Source organism: Berghia stephanieae, chromosome 4 (assembly GCF_034508935.2).
Source record: "Berghia stephanieae isolate SIO BIC M18660-M18661 chromosome 4, UCSD_Bste_1.3, whole genome shotgun sequence".
In the NCBI taxonomy this organism is placed as follows: Eukaryota; Metazoa; Mollusca; class Gastropoda; order Nudibranchia; family Aeolidiidae; genus Berghia; species Berghia stephanieae.
Window position 1 is genome coordinate 66,643,567 of NC_088363.1, and position 27,500 is coordinate 66,671,066.

Below are 27,500 nucleotides of genomic sequence, written 5' to 3' on the forward strand. Positions count from 1 at the left end.
ATTTTATCACAATCAAAGCCATTTATTTAATTTTTTTAATGTACACTAGACCGTCTATATGTTGAAAAATATGGATTCCACAGTTGATTCCACAACGCTAATTTGCCATTGCAAAGATTTGGAACGTAGACTAGATATCTAATTCTCAAATTATTTTGATGTCATCTGTCGATCCCCGATTTTGGTTTATGGCTATGGGTAACCTTTTTTGGCGTGATCCAATTTATTTTCTAATGTCTTAGATAATGATTCGATCCCATTATTTTGATTTGGCACTTTTTATCACTTTTTGATAAAAGGAATTATTCATAAAGTAATCTAAGTATGTTTTTCTTCAACGTCGACAATACTATTGTTTCAAGCATTCGCTATCTTCAGGAGTGAACGTGAGAGGTGATTATTGTTGTTTTCTTAATGTCGGAGTTTGGGATTTGCGTCTTTCTAACCACAAGAAGTCGTGAGAGAGGATTGACTCAACAAGGATATTACGTTTGATTGGTGGATGGCGTCAATTGAATAGTGCTCCTCTCACAGCCATGTGAAAGATGCAGAAGGAATCAGGTCTCGGGTTCAATTCTCATCACCACAAAGTTTTGTTTTTTTTCTCAACTGCCTCTGTAACTTCTCTGCTCTTTTCTTTTTTTTTACTTACATGAAAAATGATTTGATGTTGCAACTTGCAAGAAACCAGATATGAGGTTGACATCGTTTAAAGTTTGCATCCATTCAATTTAACGGATATGCTTATGTGAGGAAATGACGTGGTTGTAATGCACTTACTTGCCACAGTGATCTGTTTAATATCCAACAGAAAATACATCATTTTAGATTTGGCGAAGGTAAAAGAGATGGGGGCAGGAATGTTTTTGGACCAACCACTGTGTTGTGACCTATGGGGCTCATTGGTACGTTGTCTCGTCCTGTCGAAGACAAAAGCAATAGTCTAATTATTATTATTATTATTATTATTATTATTATTATTATTATTATTATTATTATTATTATTATTATTATATATTATTATTATTATTATTATTATTATTATTATTATTATTATTATGGGAGCGTCATTCGGCACCCGAGTTTCGGGTGTATTTTGTCACAGAATAATTCGACACCCGAGTTGCGGGTGTATTTTGTCACAGGATAATTCGACACCCGATTTTCGGGTGTATTTTGTCTCAGGATAATTCGACACCCGAGTTTTGGGTGTATTTTGTCACAGGATAATTCGACACCCAAATTTGGGGTGGGTATGGTCAGCAAAGAATTTGGCATCCCAAGCAGGGTAAAAAAATATTTGGAAAAAAAAAATGTTGTTTTCTCGTCGTCGGGGGGGGGGGGGGGGGGGGGCGTTGGCAAAAATTCTAGAATTGTTCGTCTTTGCAAACACACAAACCATTAACTGCAAGACCATCTCTCTCTCTCTCTCTCTCTCTCTCTCTCTCTCTCTCTCTCTCTCTCTCTCTCTCTCTCTCTCTCTCTCTCTTGATTTCTTTCTTTCTATCACACACACATGCATACGCTCCCTCTAAGACCTAAGTGACGTAGATGACTTAAACAGAAAAGGGTATACAATTACAGATACTGTGCGACAAACTCGCGACACATAATGTCGTGCGTTCAGCGAAAAAGGTTAAATACTCATATAATCCAGAAGCCGAATTAACGCACAAGACGATGTGTAACCTTGAACGTTTCTAGTCTGATTGAAAGAAATTAGTGAGAGTTAATCACAAAAAACGGCTTGTTATAAACAAAGGGCTATGTGACGTCATTTCCTTCCTTCTATTTGCAACATCTCATAATAATAGATGATCTAAAGTTTTATATGTAGAAATGGTATAATATATCTATCAATATAGATAATATTGTGCTTGGCTAAGAAGTTCACAACATTGCATCCGGAAGTATAACGAACCAACACACAAAACGATGTGTAACCTTGAACGTTTATGGATAGTGTGTGCTTGGCTCAGAAGCTCTCAACATTGCCATTCGGAAATATAAAGGACCGTCACACAAAACTATGTTTAACCTTAAACTTTTATAGTCTCGTTAATACAGTTTAGTGAGAATTACTCATAAACGTGGATGGCCAAAAAAAAAAAAAAAACAAGTACGATCACCCAACGCTGCGCTGTGTGGCCTTAAGCAAGTCATCTCTCTTTAGCTCGATTTGCGGCGCTGCACTGCAGGTGCCTGGGTTGTTCCAGTCTTCCCTAGAAATAGACCATTCCTCGAGAAATTGAAAATTTCCTCTCGTCGATAGCCCGCTTTCGCGTCTTATTGTCCGTTTCTGCTTTCGTTGAATTTTTAAAAACAAACGAACAATGACTTTCGTCTTCCAATGTCTTGATCCTTTCAAGGAACTCATCGCTTGAAGCGAATTTTGCTCCCTCAAATATTGAATTCGACCGTCTATCCATATTTTAAAGAGGACTGGCGTGCAACGGACAAGGAAGGAAGGCGGAAGGATTTGATTTCCCCGGTTTTGTACGTTCATACGTACTGCGCATGCGCGATTCGGGTGTCGAATTATCTGGTGACAAAATACACCCGAAACTCGGGTGTCGAATAACACTCCGTATTATTATTATTATTATTATTATTATTATTATTATTATTATTATTATTATTATTATTATTATTATTATTATTATTATTATTATTATTATTATTATTATTATTTACAAACTGCTTTAAAATGCATGTCGATGAAAGTCAGATTGTACTGTCAATCGATATGACCTTCAATAAAGTAAAAGAAAAATTAAGATTGACCTTACACGTTATCGATATAGAAAACATGTAACTGCTTGCCTGTGGTAGGGATGGGAAAGGATAGTTCATTATTCAGAGTAAAAGAAGATCGATGTTCTTGAAAAGAAAAGAATATATTTTTATCTTACTCAAAATCCTTTTATATAATTGCCTCGGGTATTGAGTTTCGGCAATGAAGGTATTTAATCACCGATAGCGTTAAGCAAAATCTAAATAAGTTTTTACCAAAGCTAGGATAGTCTTTAAAAACTGAAAGCAGTACAAATACAATTGGGTTTTATTTACAGAATACAAATCTTATAATGATAATGCCATCTCTGAAAAGAGATTTTAGATTTATCTTTTTTATAAATATTTTGTCTTATTAATCATATTTTTATATCCGAAAATGCAAGGAGGCATCATAACATTTCTATGTTAGGACAATGTAAATGTTGCTGCTCGAAGCTCGAAGAAATATATAGCAATGTGAAATTGAATGTTAGCTTCAATTTAATATACGAAAACAGATAAAATAGACGTTTCGGGTTTCCCCTTTATCAACAAAACAGGATGAATGAAACACTACAGACGAAGTGTGTATGTAACCAGTCCTTTGGAGGACTAATGATAAATAGATTAGACGTTGATTCTTAAGGTGGCATAACTCTTTTAGTAACAAGATGTATAGACATGTCCTAAGGATTACCGAACTTAAAAAATCGAGGATGGATGAACCTTATCGACGACCAGCATATATTTAGACAAGAAAATAAGACTGTAGGTATGTAATTTAGTCTTCCGGAAGAGTGGTTTTACACTTCCAGAAAGAAAGGAACCGGTTTTTTGACATCACATTTTTGTTCCTTATTCAACCTTTAGAGCCAAATTCAGATTCAGATTTGAAAATGGTACGAAACAAACGCAAACTGTCACTTGTTATTTATTAGGGGGCCAGATGACATGTTGATTGTTTATCACTTATGGCCACGAAAATGGGTAGTTTGTCATGTTAAAGATACATGTTTTGTATAACTAGCAACTAACTGTCCTATCTCTCCTTCCAATCAAAATGGATGTCATTGGTTTGTATGGAGAAAAGAGGGATAGAAATATCAAATTATAGGGTTAAGATTGCGTGGAGATAATTTGAGGAGGTGAATTTCAAAATCTGCTAAATCGCATTTCAGCAATCAAAAAAAAACCTTCAATTATTTGTCATTCATTTAAAGAAAAATTGAGCTTTTATAGAGCGCAATATCCACTAAACGTGCATAAAGCGCTTTACAAGGAATCCATGACCAACACCAACAGTTAACATGTAAGACGAGGCATCATATATATAATTTATATATAGACAATTGGGGGCCGAAGTGGCCGAGTGGGTAAGGCATTGCACTGTGACCCGGAAGGGCCCGGGTTCGAGCCCCACTTCAGACACTTTCGATTTTTTCCTTGGGCGAGATTATTAACCCCTACTTTGCTCTCTTGGACAACATGGGTGAATCCTGTTGACTTCAGACATCTTGTTTGATGAACTATTTATATTCCTTCGTGGAATGCCTAGGCGACGATATCTTATACATGATGTTATGGCGGAAGACATAATTTTTTATATTGACAATTAGTCTCACCTTGACAATGGTGAGGTAATTTGAGAGCTATGATGGATTTAATGGCTTTGGGGTTTTAAAAAGATAACCCAAAATGTCAAGTGTTGTCGATGATTGTTAATTTATTAGAGGACAATCTTATTATAAATCTCTTTACACAATTTTGATACTTTAATATTTTTTCCACGTTCGCTTGGAGGCAATCGTGTACATGACTTTAAACCGGTGATTTTTTTTTTAATGTATTGGCAGACAGACAATCTTATTAATAATCGGACTTGATTTTAAGATAGCAACGTAGTTTGCTAAAGGATTTTTAAGATAATTTGTGCTTTTAGACGCAAAATGAAACATTTATTTTGCTTAAAAGAGCTTTTTTTGCCCATTCTGGTGAATGCAATGTCTTGTCACCAATTTCGTACCACGCAGTCAATAAACCTAACTTAAATCTCTAAATGATTATAATTGATGTCATGCGTATAAGTAAAATATTCGAAACACCACACCCGCCAGTCGAATATAACCTACCAACTCACAAAACTATGATTAACCTTGAGCATATATCTTCTTATTGATATAATTTGGTGAGAACTACTCGCCAAGGTAGCTGTCTAAAACAACAACTAAAAGCTGAGAGACGTCAATTTCGTTCCTTCTATATAATTTGCCGGTTTTTGAACTTTCTATAGGATCGGCTAGTAGATGTGACCTTTGTAGTATCCCTCGCTCATAAATTTTACTCCGACTATTGTCTTTTTTCAAGAAACTTTTTACTTGTCTTTCAAAATGTCACATTTTGTCAAATATTGTCATATTTTGTAACCTTACATATTTGTGTTTGTTTTTTGTCTCCTGGCGAAGGCCAAGGGCCGAAACGTTGTTTGTTTTGTGTTGTTCCCTTATATAAGTGTCACATTTACCCACTTTATCTTGCTCTCCATTTTATTGGCTCATTTAGGCACCTGTAGTTTTGGTTTTACTACTGGTGTTTGCACTGGCCTCGAATGTATGCAATCACACTGACTTTAAAATGTTGTAGTGCCCCCCCCCCCCCCTCCCCAGTTTTCGGATAAAGGTTAAGACATTGGGTTGGGTTTATCTAAAAAAAATAATGGGAAAGGTATTTGATGCCTTCATCGAACTCTGTGATTTTATGGTTGTTCAGCCCTTGCGATGACCTTGTCGGGTACCTATTTTCACTTACTCTGTATATTATAATAGATATTCTTTACAGAACTGACTTAACCTATTAACTGCCGTGCTCTGGAAAAAGGGTATTTAAAAATTTGGCCAGGAAACTCGTCCTTCAAATATCGTTTGATTTAAATGACCCTCATCCTGGCAAAGACTCTTAATCCTGGGTTTTCGCGAAGTCTTAGGTTTGAGAGATTTTGACAAGATGAGGATCATTTTGTAGTAGATTTGATCCCCTTACATTGGTGACTTTCTATATAATCGGTTTATCTTTTTTTGTATACTTTGTGGATAATATCATGGGTCAGTCTTTGTTCAGTCTCTAAAGAAAAGATTTGAAACAAGTAAATTGGATAGCGAGCAATATTAGCTGATCGATTGCAATAATGAAATCCTTTCATTGTTTTACAAAGGACCATGGGGACAAAAGCACTGAGTAAATTATAAACTCACCAGAAAGAAAATCGTGATATGTGCCTTAGGGAATTTATACTGTTTTTTTTTATACAAAACTAGAACCGCTTTGGGACATCGTTTAATAGGCTCTTTTTTGCTGAAAAACAATTAAATTTTCTAGTGCTATCAATTATATCTTTAAAATAATTAATTATTGTTGAAGGAAAGACCAGCCCGGGGGACACTTTGACTATAATTTGACATTTATTCAATTAGGAATTACTCAGCCTTGTTTTTGGTTATAATCCGACCATTATCATCTACGTGTTCCAAGAGGGATAGTAGTTAGAGTAGAATGATGTCGTGATATGGATACCATGAAGATGAGCAGCTAATGTCACCAGAAGTTGGAGTGTCAACAAAATTTGTTTAAAAAAGGAGAAAAAAAAAACATCTTTCGTAGTGCGTAGCACCCACCACTTTCAACCAGCAAAAGTCTAGCCTACTCATAGTATTATTGACTCTCGCCCTCTCCAATAAAAGTTTGTTCCGAGTTCGAAACAAGAAGGTCTCAAGATACATGCTCACACTGTGAAACGACCCCTGTCCTTTGATAATTGACAGTCTGCTGCTTAGCAATGTGTAAACAAAAAGAAACTGTGTGAACCATACAGTAGTGTACTGAATACACACGTGTGTGTTCAGTACAGCGGAAATTTAAAAATTTTAAAAGGACCAAATATCGTCTATACTTGTTACCACAATCGATACTGACGATATTGATATTGAGCCTATTATAGGCATCATAGAAATGGACAGGCATTTAATTTATGGCAATTCAATGGTTTTATCATATCATTTACAGCGTTATATTTAATCTCAGGAAGTCTTTATTTAGAGTTGTTCGAAATCGGGCTCCTGAAATAGATCTGTGGGGCCAATTTAAATCAATATTTATATATATTTTTAGTTTTTCCTAGTCCGTTAGAATTTTTGTGATTATCAAAAATCGATGAATTTTCCAAGGACATTAGGGATTTAGTATTGTTTGCCCAAGTGAGGTTCTATTTGGCCACTTTTGACATCGACCACCTTCCTCGAGCACAGCTGTACCTCGAGGACTTATAATTTGTAAAACTAGAATTTTTTTTCCTGGTGTTACATTTTCTTCCTTTCTACTAGTCCTAAAATGACCTCAATGTTTTATAAGCGCCATCAAAACTTTAAACAATAAAGTCCTAAAAAGAAGGGAGATCCCATCATTTTCCTTGCGGCGGACACCGATATTGCCGAAACAAAAAGTGCCCAAAGCCATTAACCCACTAAATAAGGACAGGAGCCCAAAAAAAACCGTGCGCTGTACAAGGACAAAGCAGTCCTTAACCCCCCCCCCTCTCTCTCTCTCTCTATCTCTCTCTCTCTCTCCCTCTCTCTCTCTCTCTCTCTCTCTCTCTCTCTCTCTCTCTCTCTCTCTCTCTCTCTCTCTCTCTTCTTTTTTTTTGTTGGTTGGTTTGTGATTTGTTTGTCTTTTTTTTATTTCGTTTTTCTCCGGACTCATATTGTTACGTACAAGGAATGCACAAGGCAATAAATTTTGACTCAATAACCTAGTGGATCAATTTCAATAACTATCATAACGAACTACTAAACTAATTAAATTGTGCAATTAATTTTTTTAAGTAACTAAGATTTCTCATCTTTTAATTATGTCAGATTGAATTTGAACAATTTCATCAAGTACACAGTGGTCATTGTCCCACGATCCTCGCCTGATCCTGACATTATAAGAGAAACACAATTTGTCAGCTTAAAATCCATTTCTATTTACCCTAATCACAGGTGAACGAATTAAACTACGAAAAAGAATGTGTTTTGACATGCAAGATCATCAAGTACAACACCTACCATTCTTTAATTTCATTAAATGTAAACATTAAAAGTTATTAAGGAGGATAATCTTGTCCTTATTACATTGGAATTCCACGCACCTGCTCAAAGAATATCTTTGTTGGAGATGGTCCCGATAGCTCAGAGCACTCGCTTTACAATCAAAGGGACCGAGATCGAGAGAGAGAGAGAGAGAGAGAGAGAGAGAGAAAGAGAGAGAGAGAGAGAGAGGGAGAGCTTTAAATTACTTTTGGATAACAGATGTGCCGAAAAGAGTTTGTCCATGAAGGCGAGTTAGCTCGATATCTCACTGTTATGCCTTATTGTTGTTTCCTATGTAGTGACTCCGAAGGATTGGTTATATACACACATCCATGGAGTTTGGAATCGGAATATTAGAAAGTGGGACATTACGACTTTTCTGCCCTCATAAGATTTATTGATAAATTAAGGATCTTCACTCGTGTATTGTTTGAATTTGTGCTCTTGTAATCGATAACTGATCTTGTATAAATACAAGGAGCGAGTAAATTAAACATCGTTTCATCTGTTTGAAGATTGGATATACAAACTATGTCCCCGCCACCCCTCCACCAATTTCCAGTCGGTTATAAAATACAATGAATGCATCGCATTTTAACGAGATAGCACATATTATACAAGCATACACTTTATATACACCGCACACTTCGCACTTGATCTTTTTAAATGTCGTTTGAACATCATTTTTATAGCGTAGTAATTGTAATCTTGATAGATCGTTGATGAATGAGCATCATCTTAATGTCGCCCACTCATCCCATTGACAATCAGGGATAGGGTTGAACACTATTTGTGGCATTTCAATATTTGCCCAGAAACCTCTCTCGTTTTTTAAAGGCTCACTACGCTGTTATTTATCTTCAATGGGGTTGTCTTATTTCATGCTACTGGTTACTTCCTTATTTCAAATTTTAACATGAAATCATCTAAATTTTAAACATTAAACTGATAAAAAGAGAGTAACAAATGGTTTACTTAATTTGTCAAATTCATCGTCATAAAAAGAGTTAATCTTGCGAAAAGTTTATAGAAAAGTGCTCTTTTTATTCTGAACAGTAAACTTTTACTTCATGTAGATACTGGTGGATTAAGATGACCCTAGAAACAAACTCTTTAAGTCTTTCTTTCTTCACAGCAATAACAATCTTATGACATTTATGAATATTTTTGTTTTCTATTTCAATTTTACCTTACAGGTCAGAAGGATTTCATCATTTTATGGACCTTTAGACAAACTGCCACCAGATTCTGGAAAAAGCTCAGTTTATCATTATAGAGGATTGTCGGCGTCTTTACTGCAAGGGTGGTTTCTATACAATTGTTTCACACCATGACAGTTTATTGTGACATAACCCAATAGTTTTTCAGGAGTCATTCATTAGTGTATCATCCAGAAACTACTAGTCCTCTGGGGTTTTTTATTGTTAATTAAAGAATTGAACATTGACTGACGAAACCTCGTGAAATTGTGTTGATGAGGTCAAACAATCCTTTATCGTTGTTATTTGAACCACATTGAAACCGCATTTCATTGCTGTCGTAACATTCATCTAATTTTCTTCCCCGTGGTTTTCCTCATAGTGTAACAAATTGATAGAGACTCTATATTGTATAAACATCTTAAGTAAAGAGAAATGTATATAATTTCTCAAATCAATAGTGATATAAAGATACGTGTTGTTTATTACTTTATTGTATACGCCCATATCAACGATATTTAGCGATAACAACAATTAAGTGATACAAAATGCTAGTTTTTTTTCAAAACCCTGGCCTCAAAGAACATGAGGTTTTATGATTTTAGATGAGATAAACAAGAAATGAAATATACAACGTAGAAAGATCCTCAGCTATTGCATTCATAAATATGTTTTTCTTTAAAACCGAAACCAAACAATTGACCAAGCTGCAATGAACAGTGGTGCTTTAATCCTTTCCTTACCAACTACAGAAAAATCGTCACATTCGATACGATGCAACCAACAATTTTCTCATCTGATTTCTTATGTACGTCATAATATTTGAAAACAATCTGTTTATTATAGCCATAAAAACTCGACGCTGTGTTGTAGAGCGCTTTCTGCTTAACATTTTATGTATAGAATGTACTTGTTCATTTTATGTTTGAGTAAGAACAATCAATTTTTGTGTTTGGCGGGTGTGAAGTTTTAGGGAAAATTCTGAAACTGGCCGGTAAGGTAGAGTCAAAAAAGTCAAAAGGGGGAAATTGCAAAAAAATACGTTACGGACACAAGTTCATGCAGACATACGTTTACTTTAGATCGTATCCTCTGATTAATTATTCATTAAATTTTTAATCACTTAAACTAACTATTCTATCGCCGACAACATTTTCAACACCGTCATACAAATTTTCAACAATATACAATTATCATTAACAACGAACAAATAGTTATTATAGTTAAGGACGCCATGTCAAGCAAAAACCAAGTCTTCGAGTATCTCAACCATACTGAGAGATGCCGACGTATACAGAACAATTCTTTGAGCATCGCGGAGAAGTTCCGTGACACGGCAGCAAAGATTGATATGTGGGAAGCAGTTCTCATCATTATAGCCACCGGCATCTTCGCCGTCATCCTTGCCTATGCCTTCTCGTTCATTCGCAAAAATGTCTACAAAGATGCGGTAAGTGTCACAAAAACGTAACATATGAAAAGTTATTTACATAGTGATGAACATGATGATGATGATGATGATGACGACGACGACGCTGACAATGATGATGATGATGATGATCATGATGATGATGATGATGATGATGATGATGATGATGATGATGATGATTATGATGTTATCGTTGCTGTTGATGATGATGATGTTGATGATGATGATGATGATGATAATGATGATGATGATGATGATGATGATGATGATGATGATGATGATGATGATGATGATGATGATACCATTAGTCTACCTTTAGGATGTTTTTTTAAATTCTTTTTATTTTCTTTTTTTTATCTTTTTCTTTGGGGTTTTTTTTTTTTGGGGGGGGGGGGCGTGTGTTTTTGTTCGGATTTTTTGTTGTTGCTGTCGTTGTTATGTTTTACTTTTTGATACGCTTACCATCAACCTGGATGCGACGCCAACTTGCATTCGTTGTTGGCAACGTTCTGGAATACTCAGAACGTTTGGTGGAATATGACACGGTGACCCAGCTGATCGGAGGTTTCAGGACAGTTCATGAAAGTGTGGGGAGGGGGGGGGGGGGATTAGGAACTGGGTAGGGCATCGTAATAATATTATAGTGTGGCCATCAGAACTTGTTTCCTTCAACCAAAATATGACATACCACTAAGCCCTATGGAGAGCATGGTTAATAATATGTTGGTAGGTTTTAACTCCTTTAAAATATGAAATTAACTTTTTTTTTTTTTTGGGAAGGGGGGGGGGGGTTGTTGGTACGTTGGTTGTTTGTTTTGTTTGTTTGTTTTTGCTTTATTGTTTTTGTTTTTTACTTCGTTTTTTTGTTGTTGTTGTTGTTGCTGTTTTGTTTTTCTTTTTTTTCTTTTGTTTATTAGCAATATACCATGAGCTTTTCCCCACTACAAAAGCATCATAATCATAATCATACATAGCAACTAAACTAACTAAATTGAAAATCATAAAATGCAGGAAAATCCTGAATATTTAGTAATTTTTATTCATGACTGACAAGATTCCGAAAAAAGCTCTTTATTTCAAATGTGTTTATAAATTGCCTTTTTTTTTTAAACTAAGTCTGAACCTGGGATTTCCAATTCTAAATTTACGATATTTGATTTTAACTCGTAATTTGTTCATATTGCCCAATTTTGTCTTCGAAAATCGGCCACATTATTGACTTTATGTCTCGACGTAGACATAGAATACTCTTTATATACAGAATTGATTTGAACGCTTCATTTGCTCGAAATAAACAGTTGCATCTTATGCGAACTGCTTAAGTTTCCTGTAAACATCCAAATTAATTATGTCCATGAGATAGTTGTGGTGTTATTGGCGTTTAACCATGTAACTGTCTTACTCTGAAAGGACACGTATTAAAAAATTTGGCCAGAAAACTCGTCCTCCAAATATCGATCAATTTGAATGACCCTCATCTTGGCAAAGACTCTCAAACCTGGGGGGGACTTCGTGAAGTCCCAGGTTTGAGAGTTTTTGCCAATATGGGGGTCATTTAAATCAATAGACTTTTGGAGGACGAGTTTTCTGGCCAAATTTTTAAATAGTACGTGTTGTTCCAGAGCCAGTTTTCCAGTTAATAGGTGAATCGGTAAAAGGCATAGAAGTGGCGACTTTATCCCAAACAGTGGGATATTATACTAGTCGCCCAATATAACATTACTATAACTTTAGTACTTTGTAAACCAAATAAAATACTAAAAGCCCACGCCCTCCAATGGCATGCCGAGTAGATTTTAACTCACTCGATCCTATAGATTTTTGCTACTTTTCAAAATGGGAAAAAATGTATTAAAAATGAGCATGTACATAGATAGTTTTATTCAACTACCATAAACATGCAAAAACTAAAAACATTAGCTTTGATACTACGCCTATAATTTGTCTAAGAAAAATGTAATAAATAGTCATGGGGTAAAAGTAACTACGGATATTGTTGGTGCTAGGTGAGTTAATGTAGATACCAGGGTTGTCTATATTTCTCATATGTGTACATTATTAAAAACTTCATGTTTATTGTTTCAGCTCTCCACTTTCCTTAATGATCCATTCAACACGCCTCAACACGTTACACTGCGGTGCTTGCTCTGAAAACGTTTTGAAAAAAAAATCTGAAAAAAAAAGACACATTAAAAAATCAATTTGGCCATAAAACTCATGATTCAAATATTGATTAATTCAAATAGGTTTTGAAGTCTCGGGTTTTAAGGTTTTAGACAAGATGACAAGATGGTCATTTTATTGATTTTATAGATATTTCAGGACAATAAAGATCTATTATTATTATTATTATTATTATTATTATTATTATTATTATTATTATTATTATTATTATTATTATTATTATTATTATTATTATTATCATAACTATTATTATTATTATTAATCGATCGATATTTGAAGTACCGGTTTTCTGGTCAAAGTCTTTGGAATGTAATTTTGCGGAGTACAGCGGTATCGGTCAAAATTTAAGCATATTTATACAATTAGTGTAATGGCCGTTTCTGAAGGGTCATCCATTAAATGCAACTCTCACATAAAAGCACTGCTCGCAAATTTGTCTCGACCAGTCTGTGGTTTCTTCAATATTTATTTCCAACCAGCGATTTAAAAAAATTCATAAAAGACATTTGTGAAGAAGAAACAGACATTTTATGAATGGCCCTCCTCAGTCAAATAATGGCATAAGTCATTATCCTGGGCATTTAGCGATTCGTATATTTTAAATTGTACTAATCTCAATTGTGCGTGGGTATAGATAGAATGAAGTTGACGTCATTCGGGTCTAAGTTGTTCTTTTTGCCATCCGCGTTTATGAGTAATTCCCACAAAACTGTATTAACCAGACTATAAACGTTTAAGGTTACACATACTTTTGTGTGTTGGTCCGTTATAATTCCGGATGGCAATGCTGTGAGCTTCTTAGCCAAGCGCACAATATCTATTTCTAAAAATATATAAACTCCAAAAAAGTAAAAAGAAATACAATATCTACTGAAAGTGCTCAATGCGCTACGTAAGGTATACCATGTCAGACAAGATATGGCACCTGTATGTACAAAAAATATCGAGAGAGCCTTTTTAAAATTAATTGTTTGAAGATGCAAAACAGGCATTCTGAGGAATTCTATCGTTGACCGATTTGTAAGAGCTTGTGATGAACTTCATAATTGAATTGCTGCACTTTACATGGACACATGTAATGTCTGACAAGAAATTCATCAATGCCCTCCACTATGTTTAAGACTATGTAGATAGTAATGATTACTATCTAAATTCCCCTGTCTATGAGTATACCAGGGTTATTAAGTCATATTCAATCAAGGTTTTTTTAAATGTTATTTATTTATTAATTATTTTTATATTTATTTATTTATTTATTTATTATTTTATATATTTATTTTTTATTTGTTATTTATTATTAATGTATTTTTTTAAAAGTTAGTGTCCTTTTTTAAAGAGGTCAATATCCCTATGCCTATGTTTATTGTTGTATGTGTATATAAGATGAAGATAAAACTAAACTGGCAAAGTGTCGACAAACATTGGATGTCTCTCATTCATGAGGTTAAAAAAATGACTAAGTTTAAAATTAACTCTTAACATGATATGATATTCTCCCCCCCCCCCCCCCCTTCCCACACCGCCAAAAATACTTCATATAAATAAAATATACAGAGTAAATGTATGGACCCATTTGAACCCGTTGAAAAAATAGAAGGAAGTCAATTGGAAAACGAATTACTCGAGTGAAGGACGAATTTTAGTTTAGTGTTTTATTGCCATTGTATTCTTATCAATTTTATATTTTCACATCAAACACATACACACACAGGGACACACACACATGCAAATTCACAGCAACACACACACACACACGCACACACACACAAACCAATTCACTCACACAACAGACACATACACATTCACACGCAAACAAAACAAATAATGTATGATATGCCATCCTAATATAGGTGAGACGGCGGATAAAAACAGAAAATGGGCATAACTTTTGAACCAACGAACATGTTTTCTTATATGTAAACACGGAAACATCGGACATTTAACTCTCTTCCTAGTTGTGAAATTGCAATACCAATCGTTATTATTTTGAAGATGGCGATTCCAATCACAAAATATCCAAAGCTGGAGTTGTTGTCTGTTTTTTGTTTAAGAAAGGAAGAAAACCTGACAAAATTTATCATGGAATAATCGAAACGCAGAGTGAAAATGAACTAAGTCTGAGGTTTATCACTAGAATTCTTGTTTCAAAGACCGTCGTACAACTCGAGAAAAGGAACCCGAAATCTGGTCGACCAAAAACATCAAATATTCGAGTCGTCGAGATCATCAAATACGATTGGAGAGTAAAGATTCTGGAGATTTCTTTGAAACTTGGAATTCCAAAAAGTAGAATTCCGACATAATACCGTTTTGAGATAGTAGACACATGTGGCCACCAAATCCAGCCAGGCATTCCCTGCCTTGTTACAAGTCACTTTATAAACCTAAAAGCCTTAATAGATAGAATGCGCTTGGCCAAGGAGTTCACAACATTGCCATCCGGAATTATAACGGACCAACACACAAACTCTGTGTAACCATGAACTTTTATAGTCTGGTTAATACAGTTTAGTGAGAACAACTCACAAACGCGGATGGCAAAAACAATAACAAAGGCCTGAGTGACGTCATCTTCGAACTATCTATACGACGTTAATGCTCGTGATTTCTGCAACCGAAAGGATTTTTCTTTTTGTTTTTTCCTGGCATTGTTTCACGCACCCTTTTTTTTTTTAATGAGCTTTTATATAGCGCGATGTCCACTAAACGTGCTCAAAGCGCTTTACAAGGGGTCCCTGGCCAACAGAAAGACTTAACACGTAGGACGAGACGTGACACATGTTACAATTTTTCTTCGGACAGAGACAACGCTGTCGACGGCCAGGTACTCATTTTACACCTGAGTATGGTGAGAGAATGTGAGTAAAGGGCCTTTTCCAAGGACTCAACTATGCGCCGAGCGAGGCTCGAACCTAGGACATTCCGATCCGACAGCGAGTGTCATACCACTAGACCACATAGCCGCACGACAAAAATGTGTAACTTGAAGTTACTTTCTATTCGTTATGGTGGAGAATTCATACAATTTCTTACATTGCAAAGAACTCAAAGTTAGTATTTCCTTTAATTTTGATTCTAATTATTTTTAATTTATTTTTTTCGGGAGGGAGGTCCAATTCATCCCAATATAATACCATTTTGAGACGATTTGTCACATTTCTGAATAAATGGGAGATATAAGGACATATTATACTGAGAATGTGTAGAATTGAGGAGGGAGAGAGGGGGAGAAAGGAAGGTTGACAAGGGGGGAGGGGGGGGGGAGATTTAGGTAGAGATACTGAAGGCAAGAGACAATGGAAAACTACGGATAAATAAAAATGATATAAAGAGAAATATTGGGTCCTTATATGGATTAATAATGAATGGTTAAAATATGTTAAAAACCTGAGCATTTATATAGAGCAATATCCACTAAATGTGCTCAGAGCTTTACAAAGAGCTTTTAGCCTTCAGCAACACTTAACACGTAGGACGAGACAGGACGCTTGTTAGGCGATGTTACAATTTTTTCAAACAAAGATAACGCTGTTAATGGCCAGGTACCTGAGTATGGTGAAGGAGTGTGACTAAAGAGATTTTTCCAAGGTCTCAACTATGTGCCGCTCAGAGCGGACTCGAACATTGGATCTTCTACTCTGATGACGAGTGTCATAAATTAGACCAAATAGATAGATAGATAGATCGATAGATAGATAGATAGATAGATTGATAGATAGGATAGATAGATAGATAGATAGATAGATAGATAGATAGATAGATAGATAGATAGATAGATAGATAGATAGAGAGATAGATAGATAGATTGATAGATAAAAGGCTGAAAAATTTGAGAAAGAGAGAAAAAGACATATGGACAGACAAAGACAGAGAGAGACAATAGACAGGAAGAGATTGACAGCCAGAGGCCGTGCCGGCAAAGAGATTGAGTGAGGGTTGCTAAGGTGTATGGGATAATAACAATAAAATCTGTATATCTCTTGAGACCTGTCTACTATCATATAGACTGTGGAAACTGATTTCAGACCTTCTAATCAAGAACTCAATCTTTTAATAGGATAAGGGTCAAGAGGGCATGAAACAATGGCCTGTTTCTATATTCCATGTATCCATTAACACATTGTTGGCTGTGGTAAGTGGGGTATAGATAGTATGCGCTTGTCTAAGAAGTTCACAACATTGCTATCCGGAAGTATAACGGACCAACACACAAACTGTGTGTAACCATGAACGTTTATAGTCTGGTTAATACAGTTTAGTCAGAATTACTCATAAACGCGAATGGCAAAAAGCAATAACAAAGACCTGAGTGGCGTCATCTTCAAACTATCTATATTTTATTATGATAAGAAAAAAAATGTTCACAGGCTGTAAATGGGTTTCCATTATTTATGCTCTCGAGCGAAAAATACAGTGAAGGCGAGACATTGCATATAGTTCTCTTTGTGGGCTGTAAGGTTGTTGTTTATTTATGGTGACAATTTGACCATTGACAGATTTGGCTATGTTTGACATCATGAATGTTTGATCATCAGCGATACGTGTAGCCATAAAACAAAATCGGGGATTGATAGATGACATCAAAATTTGAGAATTACGTCCCAAATCTTTGTTATGACAAAAACACGATGCGTTTATTAAAACAAATGTGGAATAGACATATTTCAACATATATTTATATTCTGCATTTACAAAAGATATCAAATATTTCAATTTATTTATATTGATAGTATACTTATACTATTACTTGTATTTTTATTTAATTTACTATACTACTTTATAAGATTATCTCAATATAATATTTTACAACGTTTAGTTATTCATTATCTTGTAATTTATGTTCTTAAAACCAATTACCTCAAGGATGAATAAAGTTTATTTTTCATTAATTATTATTCCTATTATTATAGTCATCATACTACGATTAATAATTTGCCTTCATTCATTCATCAAATCAATAGGATTTTGTCATATATTTATACAAGCCTTGTGTGCCCATACTTTTCTATTTTACTCGTTATATCAATCTCATTTTCATGGTTTAGAATCACTGGATCTTCAAACTACCTTTGTCTGTTAAATAATCAGCGTTAAATCGGTGAACGCATACAAAGTATCAACGCTGAAAGACTCAACAACTTTATAGGAAGTATGAAGATCGATTCAAGCATAGATAGATACTTGTCAATACATTTTGATAATTAGTCGCATAAAGTAGAGGCCTCTTTATCAGCGCACTATCAAAAGAAATTAGTGAAACCTTATCGTACTTATACGAGTAATTCTCCATAGAAAGACAAAACACGGGATGTTATGGATTTCAGGGGGGGGGGGGGGGTTTAAATGTTTACGTCATAATGGGAAAACTGTAAAACGGAGGTTTGTCTGGCGGTATATCATAGGCGTCTTTATCTGGTTTAACATTAATTCTGACCTTATTTCGTCACTTTTCTTTGAACGAATTCCAGAAAACGAACTTGATAAGATAATTAATATTACTTTGCAAATTTCACTTGGCAAAATCTACAGAATGCGGTAGCAAATGATGTGGGTTTTTTTAAAACAAAAAAATTAATCTTTTATATAGGGCGATAACCACTTAATGTGCCCAAAGCGCTTTACAAGGGGTCCATGACCAACAGCAACATGTAACATGTAGAACGAGACATGACGCCTGTTCGGCGATATTAAAAATTTTTTCCGACAGATACAACTGTGTTAACGTCAGGTACACATTTTACACCTGCGTACATTGATTAACCAGTTAATTGCCGTACTATGACGATGGCACCGGTTTTTAAGTCATGTATTTATGTTTTTATTGAGGTTTTGTTGTTATTGTTGTTGTCGTCGTCGTCGTCGTCGTTGTTGTTGTTGATGTTATCGTCGTTGTCGTCGTCGTCATCGTCGTTGTTCTTGTTGTTGTTTTTGTTGTCGTTGTTTTTCTGGTTGTTGTTGTTGTTGTTGTCGTTGTTGTTCTGATTGTTGCTGTTGTTGTTGTTGTTGTTGTTGTTGTTGTTGTCGTTGTTGTTGTTGCTGTTGTTGTTGTCGTTGTTAGTGTTATCGTTGTTTTGTTTTTTTTGTTGTTGTCGTCCTCGTTGTTGTTGTCGTCAATGTTGTTGTTGTTATTGTTGTCGTTGTTATTGTTGTTGTTGTTGTTGTCGTTGTTGTTGTTGTTTTTATGCTCGTTGGAAATATTTCATAAGGGCGTCCGCCATTGTTCCGATAGTTTAGAGCCAGTTGCTAAGTTACTATGCGTCATTACGAGGGAAGTGACGTCATGACTGTTGAAACGTATTACAACGTTATTCATTTTGGCCAGATAAATTTTGCTTCATAGGCTAGACAATAATTTTCATTTCGGCCAGACAATTGTGTTTCATAGACTTTTATATTGATATAACAATATGACCCCGAATATCAAAAAAAAAAAAAAATAAATAATAAATAAAATAAAAGGCATTTTGTCATTTTACAGCAGACTATATCGAGCATGAATTGACAAATTAGAGAGGGTATTTTTTTTTTAATTTCCTTTAATATCATTTTAACGATGTTTTATATTTTCAACATAGGACAATCTGGACACATCATTTGATGCCGGGGGCAATGTGAATGCTGGCCTCACAGCTACCACTGTTGTATCCCAATGGACGTGGGCAGCCACTCTCCTACAGTCATCTACTGTGGCTGCTAAGGTAAGAAGTGACTGTCCAAAATCTATAGGTTGTGTAACTATGCAGTTCTGTGTTGTTGTTTTTGTTGCTGTTGTTGTTGTTGATAATGATGATGATGATGATGATGATGATGATGATGATGATGATGATGACGATTATGACGACGACGATGATGATGATAATGAGGATGATAATGATGATAATGATGATGATGATGATGATGATGATGATGATGAGGGGGAGGAGGAGGAGGATATAAACAATGACATGATATTATTTGACATCCACCCTTTTTTACAACGAATATTATTCACTTGATATTTAATGAATGACTACTCGCACGGCGAGAGAGAATCCGGTCCATAGTATACTAGTAACGTTTGGCTTTTTATATCAACTAATCTATATCTATTTGACTGCCGGTTTCATTTTGATCTTTTATTTGCTTGATTCGGAAGTTCCAGGGTTCAAGCCTCGCGTTCGGCGCATAGTTGAGTCCTTGGACAAGGCTCTTTACTCACATTCCCACACCGTACTCAGGTGTAAAATGAGTACCTGGCCGTTAACAGCGTTGTCTTTGTCCGAAAAATTGTAATATCGCCTAACGGGCGTCATGTCCTGTCCTACGTGTTAAATGTTGCTGTTGACCAGGGACCCCTTGTAAAGCGCTTTGAGCACATTTAGTGGATATTGCGCTATACAAAGCTAAAAAAATGTCTTTTGCATTGCTGGATTGTTTCATAAGTTCTGTTTGAGTTTTATCGGGGTATTTTGTTGTTGTTGTTTCTTTTTCTTTTATTACTAGTCTTTACGCTCTTTTTGATTTTGACCTTCTTTATATTTTATACTTTTATGTTGTTTTTTATAGTTGTTTTTTTTTAAGTTGATTTTTTTTCATTTTTTTAGACTTGATTATTAATTTGATTTCCGAATGATTTAACTTTGATCTCTTCTCTGTCCTTAGTATGGCATCAGTGGTTCATTCTGGTATGCAGCAGGAGCTTCAATACAGGTAAAGCTTGGACTTTATGCCATGTTAATTGGCGTCTGCATGTTTAATATGTTTCACATGTGAGAATAAAAACATTGGAACAAATATGTTAATTTTTTTTTAACCGAGCTAAATATGAACATTTTATATTGCGCATTTCTACAGACTAAAAATGCTCGATGCGCTTCAAGATGTTTTATTTATTTATCCACAGGTCATATGGAATCATATTTCCTTTCTTAAAGTACCAGTCACCTGTTAGACGTCTATTTTGTGCTTGCTAACGCGCTAACAATATCAGTCATTGTCTGTAGTCAGGTACTCATTTACACCTGAGTCAAGTAACAAAACAATACATTCATTGTATCAGTATTTTCAACATGAAATAATAGCAATTTCGTGCATTCATCCCAAGGGGATAATAAATTTTCAGGGTCTCTTCCAAACGAAGACTAAAGTAACCAAGATGTGCAGACTCGCTCAAGGTCACACAGTGCAGGGGAGGATCGAGCTCGGTATTTTATGATACAAATCAAGTGATATATCGCTATGCCACAATGTCGCTAACATGGCCCTTTTGAACCAAATTGTTGGGTTTTTTTATTTCCTGGTCTGTCATTGGAAAGTGGATTTTCAATTTATACTCTAATACTATCCTCTTTTTTTTTTGGAGAAAAAGTGTACTTTTACAAAAGATCTTATTATGCTCCTCTCCACGTGTAATGATATAAAGTTTACAGTGATATTAATCTGACGTCATCAAAAGTTATATTTCACATAAGTTAGATTTAAAAAAAAAAATAATAGAAATATCATTAAAGTATTTTTGTAAATGTCTTTCAATCAAAAATAACGAAATCAGAATCGATAGAGGGGTACAATAAATGAGGCTTTGTTATTGTTTTTTGCCATCCGCGTTTATGATAAATTCTCACTCAACCGTATTAACCAGACTATAAAAGTTCATGGTTACACATAGTTCTGTGTGTTGGCCCGTTATACTTCCGGGTGGCAGTGTTTTGAGCTTCTTAGCCAAGAGCATACTATCTATGATACTGTAATAGGATTTAATAATAATAATGTAATAATGTAATAGTCTGATGTCACGTCCGCCCAGGAACTAGCAGCTTGGTTCTAAACTAAGAAAATCGGGACTTTTTATTCTTCATGCTGGCTCGAACTTTTCACATGTCATGTGATCAGCATGTATAAAAGTCATAACATGATCAGATTTATAATGATTTTCTCCTCTGGATACTCTTTTAAGCTCGTCGGAGAAGTATTTCATAAGGGCGCCCGCCATTGTTCCGATAGCATGACACTGAAACCCAAAAAGACTGGCATTTTGACGTCATTATTTGGTTTTTGCACCGCCTAGTGAGTTGTTAATAGTGCTAATGGAAACAAGTGGTCCCAATGGTTGAACTATTGAATACAACTCACGATTTCTTTTCTTTTGTGGCCAAAGACTGTCATTTTGACGTCATTTTTTGGTCAGTGTCAGGCTATAAGTTAACGATGGTTACGGTCAGACCCAGTTAGTGAGTATTTCTTACAATATTTTGACACTTTGATAAAGGAATTGCATCGCAAAATCTGACGCGACCACCATTCATTTTTTCAATCTTCTGCTCAGGATCTATGGGCTGTTTACTCTGGGTAGTAGGCAAGCACTTAAGATGGCTATGGATCAGCGGTTGATTTCAGGGCCAAAATATAACTTATTTGAAATTTTCGAGTCAAAAATAAAATAACTAAATGTTCATTCGACTAATTTTTATAAAATATATCTACGATAATGACGTTATTTTCAAAAGTGTATGCACTGTATGTTGATTGAAGAACTGAAGGCTCATACTATAAAATAATAGTTAAAAAGGCATCAATGTCAATAGCTTGACAGGCATAGCAACAAGAGGTCACAGAGGAACCATCAATTATCTCAATAAACGAAAAGGATATTCATTATAACATTGCAAAAGATTTCATTGAATGAGCACACTCTCCATTTGTCGATAAACTATTTTGATTGCAAATATGCTATTCACATAAGATTTTTTCCAATAACTTTCGCCTTTAAAGTTTCCAATTTTGATTTGAACTAGACGTCCACGTGATTGTCTGAACATGAAGTCATGACAAATGTTTGTTTACATTAAATTTTCTCTCACTTCTGAGTACATTAAACCTAATAGAACAACGTCATCGTGGTATTTTTCAATGTTCAAAAACAGTTTCCTGTTATTTCATTCGTTAAAAATAAATACAGGTCATAATATGTCTATGCTATTTAGGGTAGGATATTTGCTAACTGGGATGCGTATTGAAGTTGGAGGAGAGGAAATGGGTGGGGGGGGGGGGAGGGCTCAAGAACCAAGGAAAGTCATATCGATTAAGGTCACTTGTACCAGTTTATTGCCTCACTGTAAATAAATCACGTATCCAAGAACATAAATCTAAACTCGTCCTTCAAATATCGATGCCAATATGTTTGAAGGACACGTTTTCTGGCCAACTTCTTTTTAAATACGAATTTTTTCCAGAGTAGGTTAGGCAGTTCACAGGATAAAGGGTGTTGTGGATTTTTTGTTGAATTTTTTCACGTGTTTCTGAATTGAGATTGAGATCAGTTTTGTAATGTACACTCTCTCGTATGTGGTTGTGTTCCTGTGCGTATGTGTGTGCGCGCGCTTGTGTCTATACTATATATATATATGTTGCAATAACGCTTGTGTACAAAATATGTATCATTAATTACATAGATGTCGTGACGTCACACCATCCTCTTTTCCGGTCCAACACTCCTTGGAAGTGTGTAACCAGTTTGCCGGACGATGATAAACAGTGAATAGGTTTCATATTGAATCACAAGGTGGCATAACTATTTTATTAGCAGGATGTATAGATAGTATGCGCTTGGCTAAGAAGCTCACAACATTGCCATTCTGAAGTATAACAGATCAACACACAAAACTATGTGTAACCTTGAACGTTTATAGTCTGGTTAATACGGTTTAGTGAGAATTACTAATAAACGCGGATGGCAAAAAACAACAATAATAAAGACCAGAGTGACCTCATCTTCGTTCCATCGAAAGGCATACTTTTATGATTGCGGGATGTTAAAGAGCGAAGATGGATTATCTTTATTGGCGACCAGAAAATTAGCTCTAATTAACCATGAGATCAGTTCCACAATGTATGTATCCAGTCCTCTGAAAGATTGGCTTTACACTTCCAATCAGATTGGAACCAGCATTTCGATATTACGCTTTTGTTCCCTATTCCCGACAGCAGCTCACTCACTTGTTACCGTGGTATGTATTTTTGACACCACAACATAAATATATTAAAACATCAATATGATAACTCGAAACTCTATACACAGGCGCACACACACATACACTCACACACACACACACACATATACACACAAAAGGCGACTGATAACACTCCACACTAATCCCATTTCTTCTTTTTCATATATAATCATACTCGCAGGTTCTTCTTTTCTCAATGTTGTCACTACAACTAAAAATCCGCGCCCCTGGAGCGAAGACATTTCTCCAAGTAATTAAAGCAAGGTTTGGAAAAAGAACTCACATGGTTTTCTGTGCCTTTGCTTTAGCCACTAACGTCATTGTCACAGCTATGTTGATGTTGGGTAAGTGAATAACAATGTGAAATTGAATGTTAGCCACAAACGTCATTGTCACAGCATCATTATCATCATCATCATCATCATCATTATCATCATCATAAGCATCATCATCATCATCGTCGTCATCGTCGTCATCATCATCATCATCATCATCATCTTCGTCCTCGGCGTCGATGTCATCGTCATCATTATAATCTTTATCATCAGCAACAGCAGCAGTAGCAGCACCATTCTTATAATCATCTTCGTCGTCATAATCCTTATCCTCGCCATTACTATCATCAGTAATAATATTATTATCACCAACTTCATTGTAATAATTCAAAATCCCCACTACCATCATCATCTTCACCATCATTACGTCGTCGTCATTGTCGCTCACAACATTGCCATCCGGAAGTAAAACGACACAAAACAATGTGTAACGTTGAACATTTATAGTCTGGTAAATACAGTTTGGTGAGAATTCTCACAAAGATGGGTGGCAAAAAACAATAACAAAGACCCGAGTGACGTCAACTTGGTTCTATCTATAGGTGGAGCAGCCGTCATCACGTCTCTTGTCCGCCATATTAGTGTGGAGTACGCCATCACCTTGGTAACGGCGGTGATTGGGGGTTACACGTTCGTTGGAGGTCTTGGTGCCACCTTTTACGTCAGTTTCTTCAACACCGCCATCATCTACATCGTCATGCTCATTCTCATCTTCACTGTCTACGAAAATGATAAGCATGACTTCATGTCAGTGGGTAAGTATTTAATAATGCTGGAGATGAGACCCCTTGATTTAGTCATTGTTGTATGGAGGGGGAGCATGAAGACAGTATGGGGGTGCGGGGGGGGGGGGGGGGGGAGATGGAGACTGGAGGGACATTTTCATTTCATAATGTGAATAACTTTTAAAATTATTGTTAGTATTATTATTATTATTATTATTATTATTATTATTATTATTATTATATTATTATTATTATTATTATTATTATTATTATTATTATTATTATTATTACTATTATCATCATTATTATTAATATTATTATTATTATTATTATTATTATTATTATTATTATTATTATTATTATTATTATTATTATTATTATCATTAATATTATTATGATGACGATGATGATGATGATGATGATGATGATGATGATGATGATGATAGCAAAGATGTCAACTTATACTATTCCAGGTAGCATCACCAAGGTGTTTGACTATGTATCATGTGCCAAAGGACCCGAAGGTAACAAAGGGAACAGTTACTTAACTATCATCTCGGATCAAGGCCTGATGTTTGGCCTCATCAACATTGTAGGTAAGGATTATATTGTCTTTGTATGATTTATATGTAATCTATTGCGTTTAACTCTCTCCTTACCAACCACAGTAAAATCGTCACATTCGTTACGATGTGGCCAAAGATTTTCGTATTCTAATAACTTTTGCACATAACAAAAGTTTAAATATGTAAAAGTAATATCTACAACAAAAAAATTGCCACTGTATTGGAGCGTTCATTTTGCTGATCAATATTATCTATGTATAGAATGTATTTGTTGCGTTTTTAAGTGAGTAAGAAAATCTATTTCTGTGATGGGTGGGGGTGAAGACCGTTCACGAAAAATTCTAAAATGGTGGTAAGGAGATAGCTAATTCACTATTTTGTTGGATGAACTTGGTACTGGAAACCGAATTTTTAGCCAAGATATGAAACATTGGGTTCATTTCTATTCTTTATGGTACAGAATAAATAGCATTTCTTACATTGCACAAGACCTGAAGTTTGTATCTCTTATCAGCGTGGCTCAGTGGTTCGGTCAGCAGACGTCTGGGTTATTCCAGTCTTCCCTTGGAATAGACCCTAGAGACAAATTTCCCCTATGGGATGAATAAATGGAATTACATTTTATTTTTATTTACTTTTTTACTTCTAAATTCACTTTTAAGTGCCTGGTCCTTTCCGAAATAATACCGTTGATCAATTTAGATAACCCTCATCTTGGCAAAAACTCTGAAACCTGGGACCTCGCGAGGTCGATACTTGAAGGACGAGTTTTCTGTCCTAATTTTTAAATACCTATTTTTTCCACGCAACGGCAATAAACTGGATAATGGGTTATTTGCATAAGGGGATAATCAGCCATGCCAGCCGCTTGGTATTTGATGAAGTAAATATTAATATTGCCTGTTATCTTATTCAATGCCTTGGGTTTGTATCTTTTTGGTTACAAAAACCCTGCCATAGTTAGTGGTTGATGAATTGTCAAATTGTAGGCCTAATGATGTTTTGATTATTTTTCCTCGTTTTGAGGTTTTCACACAACATACTATTGCCTACAGTCACTCAGCTCTTTGTTATTATTATTATTATTATTATTATTATTATTATTATTATTATTATTATTATTATTATTATTATTATTATTATTATTATTATTATTATTTTTATTATCATTATTATTATTATTAAGAACATCCATTTTAATGATTAGTTTTTATTCAATTCTATCAGACTATAAACGTCGACTACACAGTTTTGTGCGCGGGTACATTATATTCGGCTGGCGGATGTTGTGAGTATTTTAAATAAACGCATAGGTTCAATAAGTATTTTGACATTTGAAAAAGAGAAAATCTGTAGCTGTATCAATCTTTATTAGGGGCGCTTCCGGTTGACATCATCGTCTATTGATGATATGCATTTTGGTAGAATACTCACAACATCCGCCAATCGGATATAACGTACCCACATACAAAACTGGGTGTAACTTTTAACGTTTATAGTCTGATTTAAATAATTTAGTGAGAAGTAATCACCGAATTTATATGTCTAAAAAGAGTAACAAAGAGCTGAATGACGTCAATTTCGTTCCTTCTATTGAAACAAGCAGTGCACGCGACAGATTATTGTAGTCAAGTGACATGATTGATTACTGCCGTGAGTACGTTTGATAAATCGGTTAACAAGATGAAATCTCTTATTACACTCGTCCTTGTACGTTATAGTACTTGTCACTCCTCGAACGTTGGTATAAATTTTAATGATAAAACCATAGTCCGTTGATACAAATTATAATATACCTTAAATAAAATTTAAGTACAACCAGTCAAGATCGAACGCCTGGGGAGGTGGGCGGTGGGGGGGGGGGGGGGGGGGGGGGGAGGCGGAAATGAGCAAGTAGATAAAAAGCATTGCATAACAACCTTAAAGACCCGCTTGAAGCCCGCCGCCGTCATTGTCTCTCCCTATTTTTCTCTCCTTACTTTCTTGTGTTTAGTTTATTATTATTATTATTATTATTATTATTATTATTATTATTATTATTATTATTATTATTATTATTATTATTATTATTATTATTATTATATTATTATTATTATTATTATTATTTTATTATTATTATTATTATTATTATTATTATTATTATTATTATTTATTATTATTATTTGTGGATTTTCTTGTG

General features: G+C 35.0%; 1 protein-coding gene across 1 annotated transcript in view; it reads left to right on the forward strand.

Annotated features, from left to right (window-relative positions):
- The window catches only part of LOC144971063 (uncharacterized), an 80,362-nt gene that overhangs the window by 6,463 nt on the left and 46,399 nt on the right, over positions 1-27,500 (forward strand). Inside the window, exons 2-7 of the mRNA XM_078911403.1 lie at positions 9,092-10,544; positions 19,283-19,405; positions 20,349-20,396; positions 23,877-24,039; positions 24,573-24,785; positions 25,229-25,351. Of these exons, the coding sequence (XP_078767529.1) occupies positions 10,329-10,544; positions 19,283-19,405; positions 20,349-20,396; positions 23,877-24,039; positions 24,573-24,785; positions 25,229-25,351 (886 nt within the window). The 5' untranslated portion in view covers positions 9,092-10,328. The remainder of the gene's footprint in view (positions 1-9,091; positions 10,545-19,282; positions 19,406-20,348; positions 20,397-23,876; positions 24,040-24,572; positions 24,786-25,228; positions 25,352-27,500) is intronic.